General features: G+C 43.5%; 1 protein-coding gene across 18 annotated transcripts in view; it reads left to right on the forward strand.

Annotated features, from left to right (window-relative positions):
- The window catches only part of LOC114708231 (transmembrane protein 52), an 80,623-nt gene that overhangs the window by 5,437 nt on the left and 59,611 nt on the right, over window positions 1-15,575 (forward strand). For 8 of the 18 annotated variants that reach the window (XR_005090974.1, XM_037203272.1, XM_037203273.1 and 5 more), the window contains exons 1-5: window positions 5,785-6,721; window positions 12,057-12,142; window positions 13,787-13,871; window positions 14,010-14,153; window positions 15,319-15,417. Coding sequence is in view for 17 of the 18 variants with exons in the window: in XM_037203272.1 (XP_037059167.1) it covers window positions 12,076-12,142; window positions 13,787-13,871; window positions 14,010-14,153; window positions 15,319-15,417 (395 nt within the window). In the remaining variant the exon portion in view is untranslated. Of the gene's footprint in view, window positions 1-5,784; window positions 6,722-9,632; window positions 10,443-12,056; window positions 12,143-13,785; window positions 13,872-14,009; window positions 14,154-15,318; window positions 15,418-15,575 lie in introns of those variants that run through there. The other 10 variants (XM_037203262.1, XM_037203265.1, XM_037203268.1 and 7 more) reach the window with 5 other exon arrangements.

Here is a 15,575-nt window from a genome sequence, read left to right on the forward strand (position 1 = left end):
TTTGAGTGGACATATGTTTTCATTTCTTTTGAATAAATATGTAGGTGTAGGATTGTTGGATTTTAGGGGAACAAATGCTTAGTTTATAAAAGACTGCCAATCTGCTCTCCAAAGTGGCTGTACCATTTAGAGATGTGTGAGATTTCATGTTGCCTCACCTCCTCACCAACACTTAACATTCCAAATCTCTAATTTGGACCAATCTACAGCTAGGAAGAGGTATCTCATTGCAGATATAATGTGAATTTTTTTTCAATGACTAAGGTGCTGAGTGCCTTTTTAGGTGTTTTCTTTTAATTTCTTACTAATTAAAATATGAGGTTATTTGCCTTCCATTTGTTGAACTGAGTAGTTATATTTGTTTTAGAAAGACATTTTATAAATATATTCACCCAGTCTGGGGTTTCTCTATTTATTTTTCACTTCAACCAAACTTTTGAAGGCCCAGAGTTTTTAATCTTTATTACATAATCCACATTATCTATTTTCCTTCATTGCTGCTCTCTTGCCTTGACATGGCCTAGAAACTTTCCTCGGTAGAAGTTGGCGTCATCTGAGGGCTCTGTGATGGTTTGAACAAGAATGCCCCCGTAGGCTCATATATTTGAATGCTTGGTCCCCATCTGGTGGAATTGTTTGGGTAGGATTAAGAGATGTGGCCTTTTTGAGGAGTGTCACTGAGGACTGGATTTGGGGTTTCAAAAACTCAGGTTATTCCCAGTGCTCTTTTTCTCAACCTCATGGTTGTGGATTAGATATAAACTTGGAACTACTTCTCTAGCCCCAAGGCTGTCTCGCTGCTGCCATGCTCGCCACCATGACAGTCATGAACTTTAGCCCTTTGGAACTGTGAGCCACAAATTAAAAGCTTTCTTTTATAAAGTTCCTTCTCCATGGCGTTTCGTCACGGTGACATAAAAATAAGGTGGGCTCCCTTATGCACGGTCCATCTCCAAGGTTCTTGGTTCTCTGTTGCCCAATAACTTGAGAATTGCTATTGTATTATATATTTGGTTCAGTTTTTAAAAGTTGTTCTAGTTATGAGGAAAGAAACAGAAATTTCCATTTGTTTTGTTTTGTTTTGTTTTTTTGAAACAGGGTTTCTCTGAGTAGCTTTGCAGCCTGTCCTGGAACCTGCTCTGTAGACCAGGTTAGCCTCAGGGATCAGGACCACAAAGATCTGACTGCTCTGCCTCCTGAATGCTGGGATTAAAGACATGTGCCACCACCACTCGGCCCCTTTATTTTTTCACATATGTATTTATTTGTGTGTTTTGCAGCACAGGGGGTTGAAACCAGGACTCCACACATGTCACATGACTGCTGTACCACTGAGTTACACTGCCAATTCATCTCCATTTAAAAAAAAATTGTTTTAGGGCCTATAGCGATGGTTCAGCACTCAAGAGCATTTGCTGCTCTTACAGACAACCTGGATTCAGTTACCAGTGCCCACATGGTGGCTTACAAACATCTGTAATTCCAGTTCTAGGGAATCTAACACCATCTTCTGAACCCCAAAGGCACCAGGCATGCATGTAGTACACATACATATACACAGTCAAAATACCCATACACATAAAATAAAATTAATAAATATAAAAATAAAAATTTTCATTTTTCTTGAAGATTTGTTTTATTTTAAAAAGTGTGTGTGTGTGTGTGTGTGTGTGTGTGTGTGTACACATCTGTGAGTACAGGTGGCTTCAGAGTACAAAAGAAGGCCTCAGATCTGGAGCTGGAATTACAGAGGTTTTTGAGTGACTGACTTGGTGTTGGGAACCTAACTGTGATCCTCTAGTAGAGCAGCAAGCGCCCTTAACCTCTGAGCCATCTCTATAGCCCCTAATTTATTATTTATTTATTTACCTTTTATTTTTATTCATATATATGTGACGTCTGTGTATATGTATGCCATGTATGTGCAGATGCCCTCAGGGACCAGAAGAGTGCTTCCAGTTGTCTGGTGCTAAAGTTACAGGCAGTTGTAAACTGTCCAGTGTGGGTACTGAGGACCAAACTTAGGCCTTCTGAAAAAGCACTTGTAACCTCTGAGCCATCTCTCTAACACGCACATACACACACACACACACACACACACACACACACACACACACACACCCTTTTTAAATGTGTGCTTTTTGAGACAGGGTCTCATGTAGCCCAGGCTGTCCTTAAACTCACTATGTAACTAAGGGTGATGCAGAACTTCTGATCCTTCCATCTATCTCCCAACTGCTGGGATTAAAGATATTGTGCCCGCACACCTGGTTTATGCTGGAAATCAAATATGGGGTCTTGTGAGTGCTAGGCAAACAGTCTATTAACTAGGCCAGAGATTCTACCTAACCAGTATTTCTTAAATGAAAACGATTTTATTGCCAATAATTTACATACCATAACATTGCCTTTGTTTTCAACAGCCAGCTTCCCCAAGCATAGATAATTAGGTCACTAGTTCTCCTGTCAGTCTGTCTTTTTTTTCTTCAGTGTTTTCAGGATTTCTCTCCCTTGGTTTGTAGCTAGGTTTCTCTCATTGGTACACTGTGTAAAATTGAGTCTTTCCTCTGGGTGTATTAAGGAGTTTTTATTTATCTCTTATCTCTATCTGTTTGATTATTATATGTCTTGGTGAGATGTGGTGATATATTGTGTACCCTAATAAAATTTGCCTGAAGATCGGAGAACAGAACAAGCCACTAGATTAAACATAGAAGCCAGGCAGTGATGGCACACACCTTTAATCCTAGCACTCGGGAGGCAGAGATCGGTCTGGATCTCTGTGAGTTCAAAGCCACTACATGAGATTGACTCAGTCTAGGAGAGAAACAGAGCCAGGCAATGGTGGCACACGCCTTTAATCCCAGCACTTGAAATCTCATGCCTTTGCTTGGGAAGCACACACGCCATTAATCCCAGCACTAGAAAGGAAGTGATGGATGGGCAGAGAAAGGTATATAAGGCGTAAGGAGACAAGAATTAAAGGCCTTCCGACTGGGGAGCTTTTCAGGCTGAGGAGTCCAAGGGGTAAGACGTGGCAGTGGCTTGTTCCTTTGTCTCTCTCTGATCTTTCAGCATTTACCCCAGTATCTGGCTCTGGGATTTTTATTAAAAGACTGTTTAGAAATTTGAGCAACAGTCAAACATTTCCTGGCTTTTTTTTTCCCCCGAGACAAGGTTTTTCTGTGTAGCTTTGCGCCTTTCCTGGAACTTGCTTTGGAGACCAGGCTGGCCTCAAACTCACAGAGATCCGCCTGCCTCTGCCTCCCAAGTGCTGGGATTAAAGGTGTGTGCCACTGTTGCCCTGCTCATTTCCTGATTTATTTGCCTTGATCCTTGTGAAATTCCATGGCTATCACACTTGTCTCCCAGTTTCTCAGGTCAAATAAATACCCTGCTTTTTGCTGGTGATATGGAACCTCAGTGTGACTGACTTTGGTTTGATCTGGTCTGTTGGGGCCTGGGAGGTCAGTCCAAGTCAGCAGTCCACTGTAAAATTTATTTATTAGTAGGCTAGAGAGTATCTTGCCCCTTATGGCAACCAGGAGAAAGAATAAAAACACACAGCAAAGGGAACCTTGTTACTCCTTGTAGTCATGAAGACTACAGAGTCTTCATGAACATTTGGGGATGCTGCCTCTTCTTAGTGAGGCAGAAGCTTCCTTTGAATGCTCTGAAATCATTTCAGAAGAGTCAGGACAACCAAATACTCAAGGACATCCATTGGTTGCCCACCCCACAGTCCCAGGCATTAGTCTACAAGTTAGGCCTAGTTGTGGTAAGCCTGTTCAACCGAGATTCATTCATTGCTAGAGGTCAGTGACCAAACTACTCAGTCCTTACTCTGGCACTGCTTTTCCTTTGCTCTTATTGTGAGAGACCAGGTGCCTACCAACTACCAAAGCGGCACCAGATTTCACACCAATATTGACATTTTATTGACGACTTTTCATGATCCTTTAGTGGGGTGCTAGTGCAGCTGAACAGCAGGTGGGGTGTTCTCCACACCCACAAACACTCTTTTCCCTAAAGCTCACATCATTGCACCAGCCATCTCCGCTCAGTTTGTTGACAGTAAAAGTCTGACTGAGGAGCTGCCTCTGTATACAAGACATTCATATGCTACCCAGCAGGGCGCCTTGTTGCCCAGGGGACAGTGAGTCACTAACTTATTTCCCCTACAGTCAGCTTTCTCAGACCGTTATTGGCACCAATTTTGTCAACAAGTGTCCTCCAAGTAGCGGCCATGGGATACAATGAGGGATACAAACAATTTAGTAGGTGCTCACATCTTGGGAAGATGAGGAAAAAGAATTGGGCTGTGGAAGTCTCCAATCCTTGATCCTCAACTGACATATTTAAATAGAAGGGAGAGGTGTATACCTCACAGGTTTGGCCAGCCCAACAGGGTTATCAGGGTTTTGTCCCTGTAATAAACACTTGAGGCAGGTGGTGGTGGTGGTGGTGGTGGTGGTGGTGGTGGTGGTGGTGGTGCACACCTTTAATCTCAGCACTTGAGAGGCAGAGCCAGGCAGATCTCTGTGAGTTCAAGGTCAGCCTGATCTACAGAGCGAGATCCAGGACAGGCACCAAAACTACACAGAGAAACTCTGTCTTGAAAAAACAAAACAAACAAACAAACAAACAAACAAAAAAAAAAAACCAACAACAACAACAAAAACACCTCAACCCATGGGGTTGGGGATTTAGCTCAAGGTCCTGGGTTCGATCCTCAGCTCCAAAAAAAAAAAAAAAACAAAAACAAAACAACAACAAAAAAAACAAAACAAAACACTTGAGGCAACTTAAATGAGAAGACTTACTTATGTATTCATTTATTTTACTGTAATGGGGATTGAATTTAGGACAGTGTGCATGGAAGGCAAGCTTTCTCTGGCTGGGCTGCATCACCAGCCCTTTTAATTTTGACGCCAGATCTTGTTGAGCGGCCAAAACTATCCCTAAATTTTTATCTAGCCCAGTAAACCTTGAACTTGCTATCCTCCTGCTTCAGCCTCCTGATATTAGAAGCCTGCATCACCAAACCCAGCTGGAAAATTTTATTGATTCAACATTTCAAAAGTTTCAGTGCATAGTCAGCTGGTTCCTTTGTTTCTTGGCTGTGGTGAGACAGAGCATCATGACAAGGGTGTAGCAGAACAAAGTTGCTTACCACATGGTTGCCAGAAAGCAGAAAGGGGCCGAGGCATTTATATCTTCCAGGGTACCTCTTCCAATGACTTGCTTCCTTCAGCCAACTGCCACCTGCTCGTTTTTCTACCACCTCCCAATGCCATCAAATTGGAGGGATTAATTCATTGATTAAGTCAGAAGCCTCATGATCCAAGAACCTCTCAATGATTGGATCCATCAGCTGAGGACCAAGCCTTTGACGGGTGAGCCTTTGTGGTTGGGGGAGCACACTTCATACTCAAACTATAGCAGTGGATATGGTTGTCTTGCAACCCTGCTCATCCATTTATCAAGGGCAATGCAGGAAACTGCGGCTCCGATCACACACTCTCACAGCTAGAGGGTGCCTATGGGCTATCTTTTCCAAGTTCTTTGGGTGTTTCAGCATAGCAATAAAGAAACAAACTAGGACACAAGTTTCCATAGACGACGCTCCAGACCTATAGAACACCCGGGTTCAATCTCCAGCACACACACACACACACACACACACACACACACACACACACACACACACCCCACACACACCTATAAGGGACCGATACAGTATTGCAGTGGTATTCCTCAAGCTCACAATTCCAGAGGGAAAGTATCTGGCTACAGAGAGTGCAAAGGCCTCTGTACTTTTGAGGATTTCTTGAAGCTGAAGGTTCTCCATCTCCAAGATAAAACTAAGGGATTACCAGTCATCCTTGTAACCCCGATGTCTTGTCCCGTCCTGTCCTGTCCACCGTTGAGTCCGCCTTGGGCCCAGATTAGCGACAACGCCAACCTAAACGTCCAAACACAACCCCGAAGGGCCCTGTGGGTCACACAGAGGAATCAGATGTCACCACCTAAAGGGCAGGACCTAGGAGAGTCGGAATTCAGATCCAAAGCAGCCAAGCATGCGGTGCCAGTCTTTTTAAAAGAGACGCAGGAGATTCCAACTTTCATGTAAACGTTCCTTTATTTTTAAGGTAGGAGCTGACCCAAGCTGCACCTGGCTTTAGCCAAGTCATCCAGTACTTGCCCCAGTCTCCAGGAGAATTAATTGTGTGGGCAACCCTCAGTTGCGACTCAGCCCTCAGGTCGGCCAGCACAGCTGCACTACGCCTGCGCCGGCTCTCCTGGAGCAAGCACCGCCCTGTCTGCCAACAACGCAGCCTTCCGTTGCCATGGAGCTGCGGGCCCAAACTACGCAGCCTCAGATCCACGGTGGGCGAGAGGCAGCGGGCCGTTAAGGGGACATCGTTAAGGGGACATTTCTGAGGGCCTGGTGCCAAGAAACTGTTTCTCCGGGGCCACTGCTGAGGAAGTCAGCGAGGATCTGTTTCCGGGTGGGGGGACCCTTCTGCGGGACCACTGCCTAGGGGTCATTTGGGAGGGGCTGTTGCTAAGGGGCCGTCTCCAGGGACCATTTTTAGGGGCTGTTGCTGAGGAGCCACTACGGAGGAGCGGTTCCTGAGGGGTCTGGGCAACAGTCCGTTCCTGGGGGACCTTTGCTGAAGTCTCATCGCTGAGGGACGTTCCTGGACTGGCCAGAGAGGTGGGTACTGATGAAGCGTTCTGCCCTGAGGATGTGCTGGACATGGGTGGCTGGCTTCTCTGTGTGGCCGCATGGTTGGGAGCCACGTGGTAACCACAGTTTATGAAGAGGCAGAGTCAAACCTTGCTGGAGAGGACCAGGCACCAGTCTTTGAGAGATGCGAGTAAGATTCACATCCAAGCTGGGCGGTGGTGGTGGCACACGCCTTTAATCACAACACTCGGGAGACAGAGACAGGAGGATATCTGTAAGTTCGAGGCCAGCCTGGTCTACAAAGAGATTTCCAGAACAGCCAGGGCTACACAAAGAAACCTTGTCTCGAAAAAACCAAAATAAATAAATAAATAAATAAATAAATAAATAAATAAATAAATAAATAAATAAATTCACATCCATAAAGAAGCCTTCGTTGGAAGTGGATAGGCCTCCTTAGCTTGGTTTCCCATAAAATAATTTCTTTATGCGAGTGAAGATGTTTAGCAAAATACTCCCTGAATATCTACTGTAGGCCAGGTACTGGTACTGAACTAGGTAATGAGTTGGACTGCTCAGGTACTCACTCGTGGATATCCTCTTCAGACAAATGATGCCTAATTTCTTGTGTGCAATGTGAGAACTGTCAAGCAAATATCAAAAGCCCGGCCAAGCCAATTAATAGAATCTCACCTTCACCCACAGCACAGTGCCTCTCCTGGTTAACTATGCACAGACCTGCGATCCTCATTTCATCTTTGCTTATATTTAGATTAGAAATTTACTCTTGAACAGTAGTTTCTGTTGATTGGTTGGTTGGCTTTTCAAGGCAGGGTTTCTCTGTGTAGCCCTGGCCGTCCTGGAACTCGCTCTGTAGGCCTTGAACTCAGATCCACCTGCCTCTGCCTCTCAAGTGCAGGAATCAAAGGCATGGGCCACCACCACTAGCCTGGAGCCCTGTCTTAAAAACAAACATGAAGGGCTGGAGAGATGGCTCAGAGGTTAAGAGCACTGACCACTCCTTCAGAGGTCCTGAGTTCAATTCCCAGCAACCACATGGTGGCTCACAACCACCTGTAATGAGATCTGGTGCCCTCTTCTGGCCTGCAGACATATATGCAGGCAGAACACTGTATACATAATAAATAAATAAATCTTAAAAAAAAAAAAAAAAAAAAAAAAAAAAACAAAAAAAAAACATGAACTTCTGGCTTGGAGACTGACAGAATACATTTCTGTGATGTAAAGCATACAGATCGGGGTGTTTTGCTATGGCAACCCTGGAAAACTAATGTGAGAAGTGAGAGTTTCTACAGTCTTCTCTAAGGAGAGGGTGTCCCTCTCAGAAGAAAGCCTATTGCTTCAGAGACAACCGATGTCCCAGTCCTCGGAACCAGTAAAAATATGATGTCCTATGAATCAGAGGAACTGAGGTAGTTCATCAAGCTGCCTTTGAGATGAAAGAGTCATCCTGGGTCATCTCAGTGAGCCCAATGAATGCAGCTACACTAAAAGGTCAGGTAAGTGGAAGAGGGAGGCAGGAGAGAGAACATCAAAGGCTCTAGCATGGGTGACTCTGCTGACCTGCTGTAAAGTCCCACATAATACTCTAATGATTTTATCTATTTATGATTTGCTGAGAAAAAACAGCTAGGGTTAATTGGAGGACATCATGATAATTTTGACTTAAGATGCAGTGGCTGCTCTTCCAGAGGTCCTGACTTCAATTCCCAGCAACCACATGGTGGCTTAAAGCCATCTATAATGAGATCTGGTGCCCTCTTCTGGCGAGCAGGCATACATGCAGGCAGAATATTGTATACATAATAAATAAATTAAAAAAAAAAAAAAGATGGCCATGCTTGTATCAAGCTGACTCCACACACCTGTTGACACCGTGGCCTTAGATCACTGAGCCTCAGATGCCTGGCCCCTAGAGCATGGGTCTCAACCCTTCAATACAATTCTTCACTTTGTGGTGACCCCCTGTAATGATTTGAAAGAAAACGGCCCCCTAAGTGAGTGGCACTAATGGGAGGCGTGGGCTTGTTGGAGGAAGTGTGGCCTTGTTGGAGGACACTGTCTTATTAAATAAGAAACACAGAACCAATGCAAAGAAGAAAGCCAAGAGATCAGAGCTAAGAGCCTTACCCTGCAGCTAGCCTCTTCAGCCAAGAGACCTCTCCGAAAGAGACCTACTTCCTGTGTGTTTGTCTTTATATAGTCTTTCTGTTCTGCCTTCTCATTGGTTATAAACCCAAACACATGACTGCCTTGTCACTGCCTGTATGTGCAGCCCTCCAGGTCTTCTATGGTATTGAGATTAAAGGCGTGTGTCTCCAATGTTTTCTGTATCCTTGAACACACAGAGATCTACCTAGCTTTTCTACCAAGTGCTGGGATTAAAGATGTGCACCACCAATGCCCAGCTTTTGCTATGGCTCTAATAGCTCTGACCCCCGGACAACTTTATTTATTAACATACAATTAAAATCACATTTCAGTACAAATAAAATACCACCATAGAGGAAGTGTATCACTGTGGAAGCAGGCTTTGAGGTCTCATATATGCTCAGTGAGACAGTTCACTTCCTGTGCCTGAAAGATGTAGCGTATTCAGCTCCAGCACCATGTCTGCCTGCATGCCTCCTTGTTCCACCATGATGATGATAATGGACTGACTGAACCTCCAAACTGTAAGCAAGCCACCACAATTAAAATGTTTCCTTTATAAGAGTTACTGTGGTCAAGGTGTCTTTTCACAGCAATAGAAACCCTAAGACACCCCCAACCATAAAATTATTTCATTACTAATTCATAACTATAACTTTGCTACTGTTAATAAATTTTAATGTAGATATCTGATATGCATCCCCTAAGGGGGTTGAGGCCCACAGGTTGAGAACTGCTGCTCTAGAATAATGAGATGAATTTGTGCTGTTTTTTAGCTAACAAGTATATATAGTAATTTATTTTTTAAAAAAATGGGGAAAGCAAAGGGTTTGTTCTTTTTTTTTCCTGTATGATGCCTAGCTCCTAATGTCTAATGCCAAAGCTCCACCTCCCATTTCTCTGTTGACATATCAGCCTTTTCACTGTTTCATGTCCTTCCCAGCACCTACTAGATCTTTATGCTCCCAAGTCTGATGACTACGTAATGATAGCTCACTGTAACTTTGCAGTTCCCTTATTACAGATGATGTTGAACTACTTTTCTTAAGTTATGATCATGAGGTAGTTTATCATCCAAAAGAGGACTCTGTTGATAACACTAGAAGAACAGATGTACAGCCGGGTACGCTGGTGAACTGGATATGTGGCTGCAGCATGTATTGGCTGAATGTCTCTATTATAAAGCTCCTGATAATAAAGCTTTTGCCTGTGTTTCTTCTGGGGAGTGTATTCTGCATAAACTCAGTAGGTCCTTTTCATGGTCTTGATGGTAAACCTTTTAAGTTGTGGATTGTTATATCTTCTACCCCATAGCTTTTCTCTGAGTCTCCTTAGGATGCCATCTGCTCAGAAGTGTTAAATTCAAATACAGGTGACTCTGTCAGCATTTTCTCTCATGGCTAATGTCTTTGGTGCCTTATTTAGAAACCTTGAGGTCATGACTCCCTCTTGGCCACTGCCACTGCAGTGGTTTCACTTTTCACATAGGAGCTTTTAATCCACATGGAGATGATTTTCCAGGAAAGGGTCCAGCTTCTCAACATGCCCACTGAAAAACACCCAGTCCTGCTTGCTGGTGAGCAATCAGATTTTGTACTAAGTGGTATCAACCTTTAGCAACCAATTTCTAGACTCCTTATCCTATTCTACAGGTCTGTTTCTGTTTGCCATGGCACTGTTCTAATTTTATAACTTTATAATAAGTCTTAATATTGGTAGGACACACCTCCCTTATGCTCCTTCAACACTATTGTCCTTTGTTCTTTGACTTATATTTTAAAATGCACTGGGCAAGTTTCTGATTTGTTTTTCTCAGGTGTATGTACATACACATGTGTATGTACCTACACATGTGCACAGCCCTCCTGAGACTTGGATGCAGTTCAGTGACTCTAAAATTGACTTATCGACTATAGGAAGTCTCCAGTGGCTAAACCTGAGTCTGTTTATATTTTATTCTTTTTGCAATTTTTTTCTTATAGAAAAATTCCATAATCATAAAAATAAAGAGAAGGAGGCTGGGGAGATGGCTGAACTGTTAAGGGCATTTGTGGCTCTTGCAGAGAACTAAAGTTTAATTCCCGGTGCTAAAATTGGGTCATTTACAACCACCTGTAACTCTAGTTCCAGGAGATCTGAAACCTTCTTCTGGCCTTTGCAGGCATCTTCGAGTTCACACACCACCACCACCACCACCACCACCACCACCACCACCACTAATAATAACAAATAATAAATCTTGGAAAAATTAAAACAAATAGGGGGAAGGATAATATGAACCTTAGATTCCAAGCACAGCATATTAGTGTTGTGTATCCTGTTCCTATTTGGGCTAACACATTGTAAAGACAACCAGGCATACTCCCATCCCTCTTGGAAAGCCTTAGTGTGTACCTCTGTACATTTAGCCAATCCAAAAAATCAAATCAACTCCAACAAAACAGTCATTTTAAAAATAAAATCCAATACCTGTTGTTAATTTTCAGGAATTATCTCAAGAATTTCATTTAGGGTTGTCTGCTTGAGTCAGGAGCCACACAGTATTCATAGGACAGGTGGCTGACTTGTCCCTCAAGGTCTTTTGACATTTCTTCTTATTCTGATGTTTATTTGTTAAAGAAATTGGGTCATTTGTTCCATTTTTAAATATTTAGTACATTTTGGAAATGTTGTATGTGTGTATGTGAGGTCAGTTGTCTCCTACCAAGAGGGTGCTAGGGATTAAACTAAGGTGGTCGGGCTTGGCCGCAAGCCCTTGCCTGCTGAGCCATCCTGTCATACCAAGTCATGCGTGCGAAGTGCATGTGTGGACAGACAGGTCTACTCACCACTGCCTTATCTGTTTTGCAACATGAATTATAACTCTTTTGACCTTTTAAAATTGCAGTTTTGTCTTGATATTTAGGACCTCTATATTCTAGATATAAGCTTTTGTCAAATATCTCTGCTATAAATATTTTTTTAGTCTGTAGCTTATATATTTTCTTAATGTGTTTGTATAAGAAAAATTATTACCTTTTGTATTTTTGATTCTTGTTATGTAGCAACTGCTGGTCTCAAACGTCTTCTTTCCTCTCTTCTTAAATAGTGAAACCACAGGTGTATATCACTGCACTCTTAGTTCTCATAAATGTTAAGGATTTTAAAATCTATAATATTGTTGATACATATTTTATAATATTTTTTGCAGTTAATTTCTGACTCCCAGTATGGAAGAACCTACTACCCTGTTTTCCGATGAGGACCTGGTGGACAGCCTCCCTCCCATAGACGATGGTAACAAAGGCCTTTTCCAAAATCAGACAAGTTTCAGCATAGAAGACAATGTGTTTCTTAATTGCCCTTTATTCCAGGGAAAGTACAGAAAGTGCATCTACTAAATCATTTATTTCTCAAACAGGGAGTTCTGCTCTTGTCTTTAGTTGACAAATAATAAATAATGGCTGAGAATCTGAATGTGGTAATCCATTTTGTTCTATTTTCCAAGTCACCATTAATAAATTGATGCCATTTTTAATTTTAATCCTTTGAATGTGACCTATTTTTTGTTTTTCTGGAATATTTTAGAATTTCTTTTAAAAATTTCTGATGATCCAAACTTTTCTGAGCTATCCTTGATTTTGTGTCCCTCCTAGCCTACAAACTTGATCCCATGGCCCTGTTTTCTGGGTCTGTGTGGACCCTGTCCCTGCTCCACCCTGTCCCTGATCTTTCTTCCTCTTGGATTTGTGTGGGCCTCTCACTGGTCTTCCCTCTTCCATCCTCCTTGTGGTGGTAGGCTCCAGCCTTTTACACATTCTTTTCAGTAATTTTTACAGACGTATTTTGATGATACGGAGATAAACCCATAGTTCTCTATGGTTTTTTTCTTTTTCTTTCTTTCTTTCTTTTTTGTTTTTGTTTTTCGAGACAGGGTTTCTCTGTGTTATTTTGGTGCCTGTCCTGGATCTCGCTCTGTAGACCAGGCTGGCCTTGAACTCACAGAGATCCGCCTGCCTCTGCCTCCCAAGTGCTGGGATTAAAGACGTGCGCCGCCGCCGCCGCCGCCGCCGCCGCCACCACCACCACCTGGCTTCTGTTTTTTTGAAAGTCTCCAGGGATGTTCTCAGAATCATAATTCTAAAATAATAATAATGATTTTTTTAAAATAGGGATTGTAAAGATGTCTGAATGGTTAAGAGTATTTACTGATGTTGCAGAGGACCCAGGTTCAGTTCTCAGTACCTAGATTCTAGCCGCTCACGTGTGTCTGTAACGCCAATTCCTGAGAACCTAGCGCCATCTTCTGGCCTCTGCAGGCACATGCATACATGCAAGCAAACAAACAAAAAATAAAAAAAATTACATTTATTTGCTTCTGTGTGTGCATGTTCTGTGTGTGTGGAGGTCAGAAGACAGCTTGTCAGAAGTTCTCTCCTTCAACCATGTGGGCCCTGGAGAGTGAACTCAGGCCACATCAGGCTTGGCAAGTAGGTACCTTACCCACTGAGCCATTTAGTTGGCCTTCAGATTTTTTGAGAATCCTTCTACATTTTGTGAGGGGAGATGGGGTTAGTGGTTTCGAGACAGGGTTTCTCTCTGTAGCTTTGGAACCTGTCCTGGAACTCACTCTGTAGACCAGGCTGGCCTTGAACTCACAGAGATCCGCCTGCCTCTGCCAAGGGCTGGGATTAAAGGCGTGTGCCACCTCTGCCGGACTTTTTATTTTTCTTTTTTAAAAATATTTTTCTTTATCCTCTGAAAATATTTTTGTTTTATATTTTGAGACAAGGATGGCCTCCAACTTCCTAGACCTGACCTGGAATTCCTGCTTTTCTTCCTTTTTCTTTTCCTGTGCTAGGATTATAGGAATGAGCCACCACACTCTGACTACAGTTTGGCTTTGTGTTGTTTTGTTTTGACTGTTTCCTTGATTTCTAGAAAGAATCCAGTTGGAGGATCCAGAGTTTGAGATGGAACCATTTCTTCTGGGATTTGAGGACACTGTTCGCCTAGGATGCTGCTGGTAATTCCTTGAGTGGCAGCCTTCCTTCTTTTGGAGTGTAGTTCAGTGGCTGTGGAGATGCTGGGTGGAGAGCATCCTCAGGTAATGCTGAGTGCTATGGTTTGTGTGTGAAGCAAGTGTTATCTTTTTTTTTCCAAGTCCAGCAAAAGAAGAGGAGGTGACTGCCGAGAAAACGAAGAAGGCGACCACCAAAGACAGAGTCCAGGCGTTTCACCTTCGGAAAAGCTTGAACCTCCTGGACAAGCTGCATGAGGAGAAGGACCTTTTTATTCAGAAGACTCGGTGAGCTCACGTGCCGAGGACCCACGGCCTAGCCACTCCTTCTGGTTGTAGTGTCCATGTGGCAGGTCCTGCCTTTAGCTTCCTGCTGCAGTCTTTACAAGGAGCAACCTCACAACCCTGAAGAGATGTGGTGCCCAGGGCTGCACCTCCTTTCCCCCTCCCTCAATCTAGACAAGATCCCAGGGAATTGAGGGTGGTCTTAGGTCCTGCCAGGTTCTCCATGACCATCTCGTTTCTGCATGTTTCAGGTATGACTGAGACCTTAGTGAATAGCCTCCTACTTCTCAGGGTCCTTCTGGACTTGGTCTCACTGGCATTTGGTCTGCCAGCATATTCAGCGGAAATACTGAGTGTGTTTCTCCAATATACAGAAAAATTGGAAACTAGTAGTAGGCAGCTGTTTCCTGTATTCCACTACAGATTACCATGTTTAGCTTTTCCTGCTTAATATGTATGTGTGTCATAGCTATGATTCTTTAGCTGAATCATTTGAAAGTAAATTTCAGGATCATGATACTACTCCTATTTTAGAGTCTCTGAAAAACAAAAGCATCATTCTGCATGACCTTAGCATGTAACACCACCTGTGGGTATAGGTCTTACCCAATTCCAATGTCATGCTCTTCATGCTGCAGCTGTCCTGACATCCTCTGGAAGTCGTTAGAACTCATGCTTTAGATTTTATTCTGTTATTTCTAGCTGAAGTGAAAGTCACGTAAGAGGAGTGAGCATCTTACCCAGGCTTACACAGGGAACTGCCTTGGTCTGTGTCACAGCGTGCCGACGAGGAGCTGCAGCCATTAGCAGCTGTGTGCTCTTCAGGGCTGCGTGTACACACACTCCATTAACCGCATTCCCTTGGCTCCCAGGCATATCACCTCTGTGCTCTTCGGGGCTGCGCGTACACACACTCCGTTAACTGCATTCCCTCGGCTCCCCAGGCATATCACCTTTGGAGGAGTTTACAGAGCTGGCTCCTTGGGCAGGGTTTTCAGGGAACACCCTACTCACATGACATGATAGCACCAGAGAGACGCCTAGAAAGACAAAGTATTCCTAGTCCTTGGCCTGCACCTTAGACCTTCCCCCTTCTTTACCCCACTGGCCCCTTCTGAGGCTAGAACTTTAGGAAAACATTATGGCAATTCTTATTTTAACGTTCTAGAGGGGAGCTGCGTGTCTGTCATCAGAGGATGGACCTCCTCACCAAACAGCAGGAGAGCTTGGCAGCTGAGATCGCCACAGAGAGAGAAGCCAACAACATGTAGGTCATCCTTGTGGGCAAGGAGGTCAGACAGCCAAGTGTTACCATGATGGCCAAGATGGTATCATACATAGAGGTTTATTCATTCATTCATTCAACAAAGATAAGTCTTAAGTACCTGCTATGTTCACATAGTTAAGAGGCAGACAGCATCTCTC

Source organism: Peromyscus leucopus, chromosome 2, assembly GCF_004664715.2.
Source record: "Peromyscus leucopus breed LL Stock chromosome 2, UCI_PerLeu_2.1, whole genome shotgun sequence".
NCBI lineage: Eukaryota > Metazoa > Chordata > Mammalia > Rodentia > Cricetidae > Peromyscus > Peromyscus leucopus.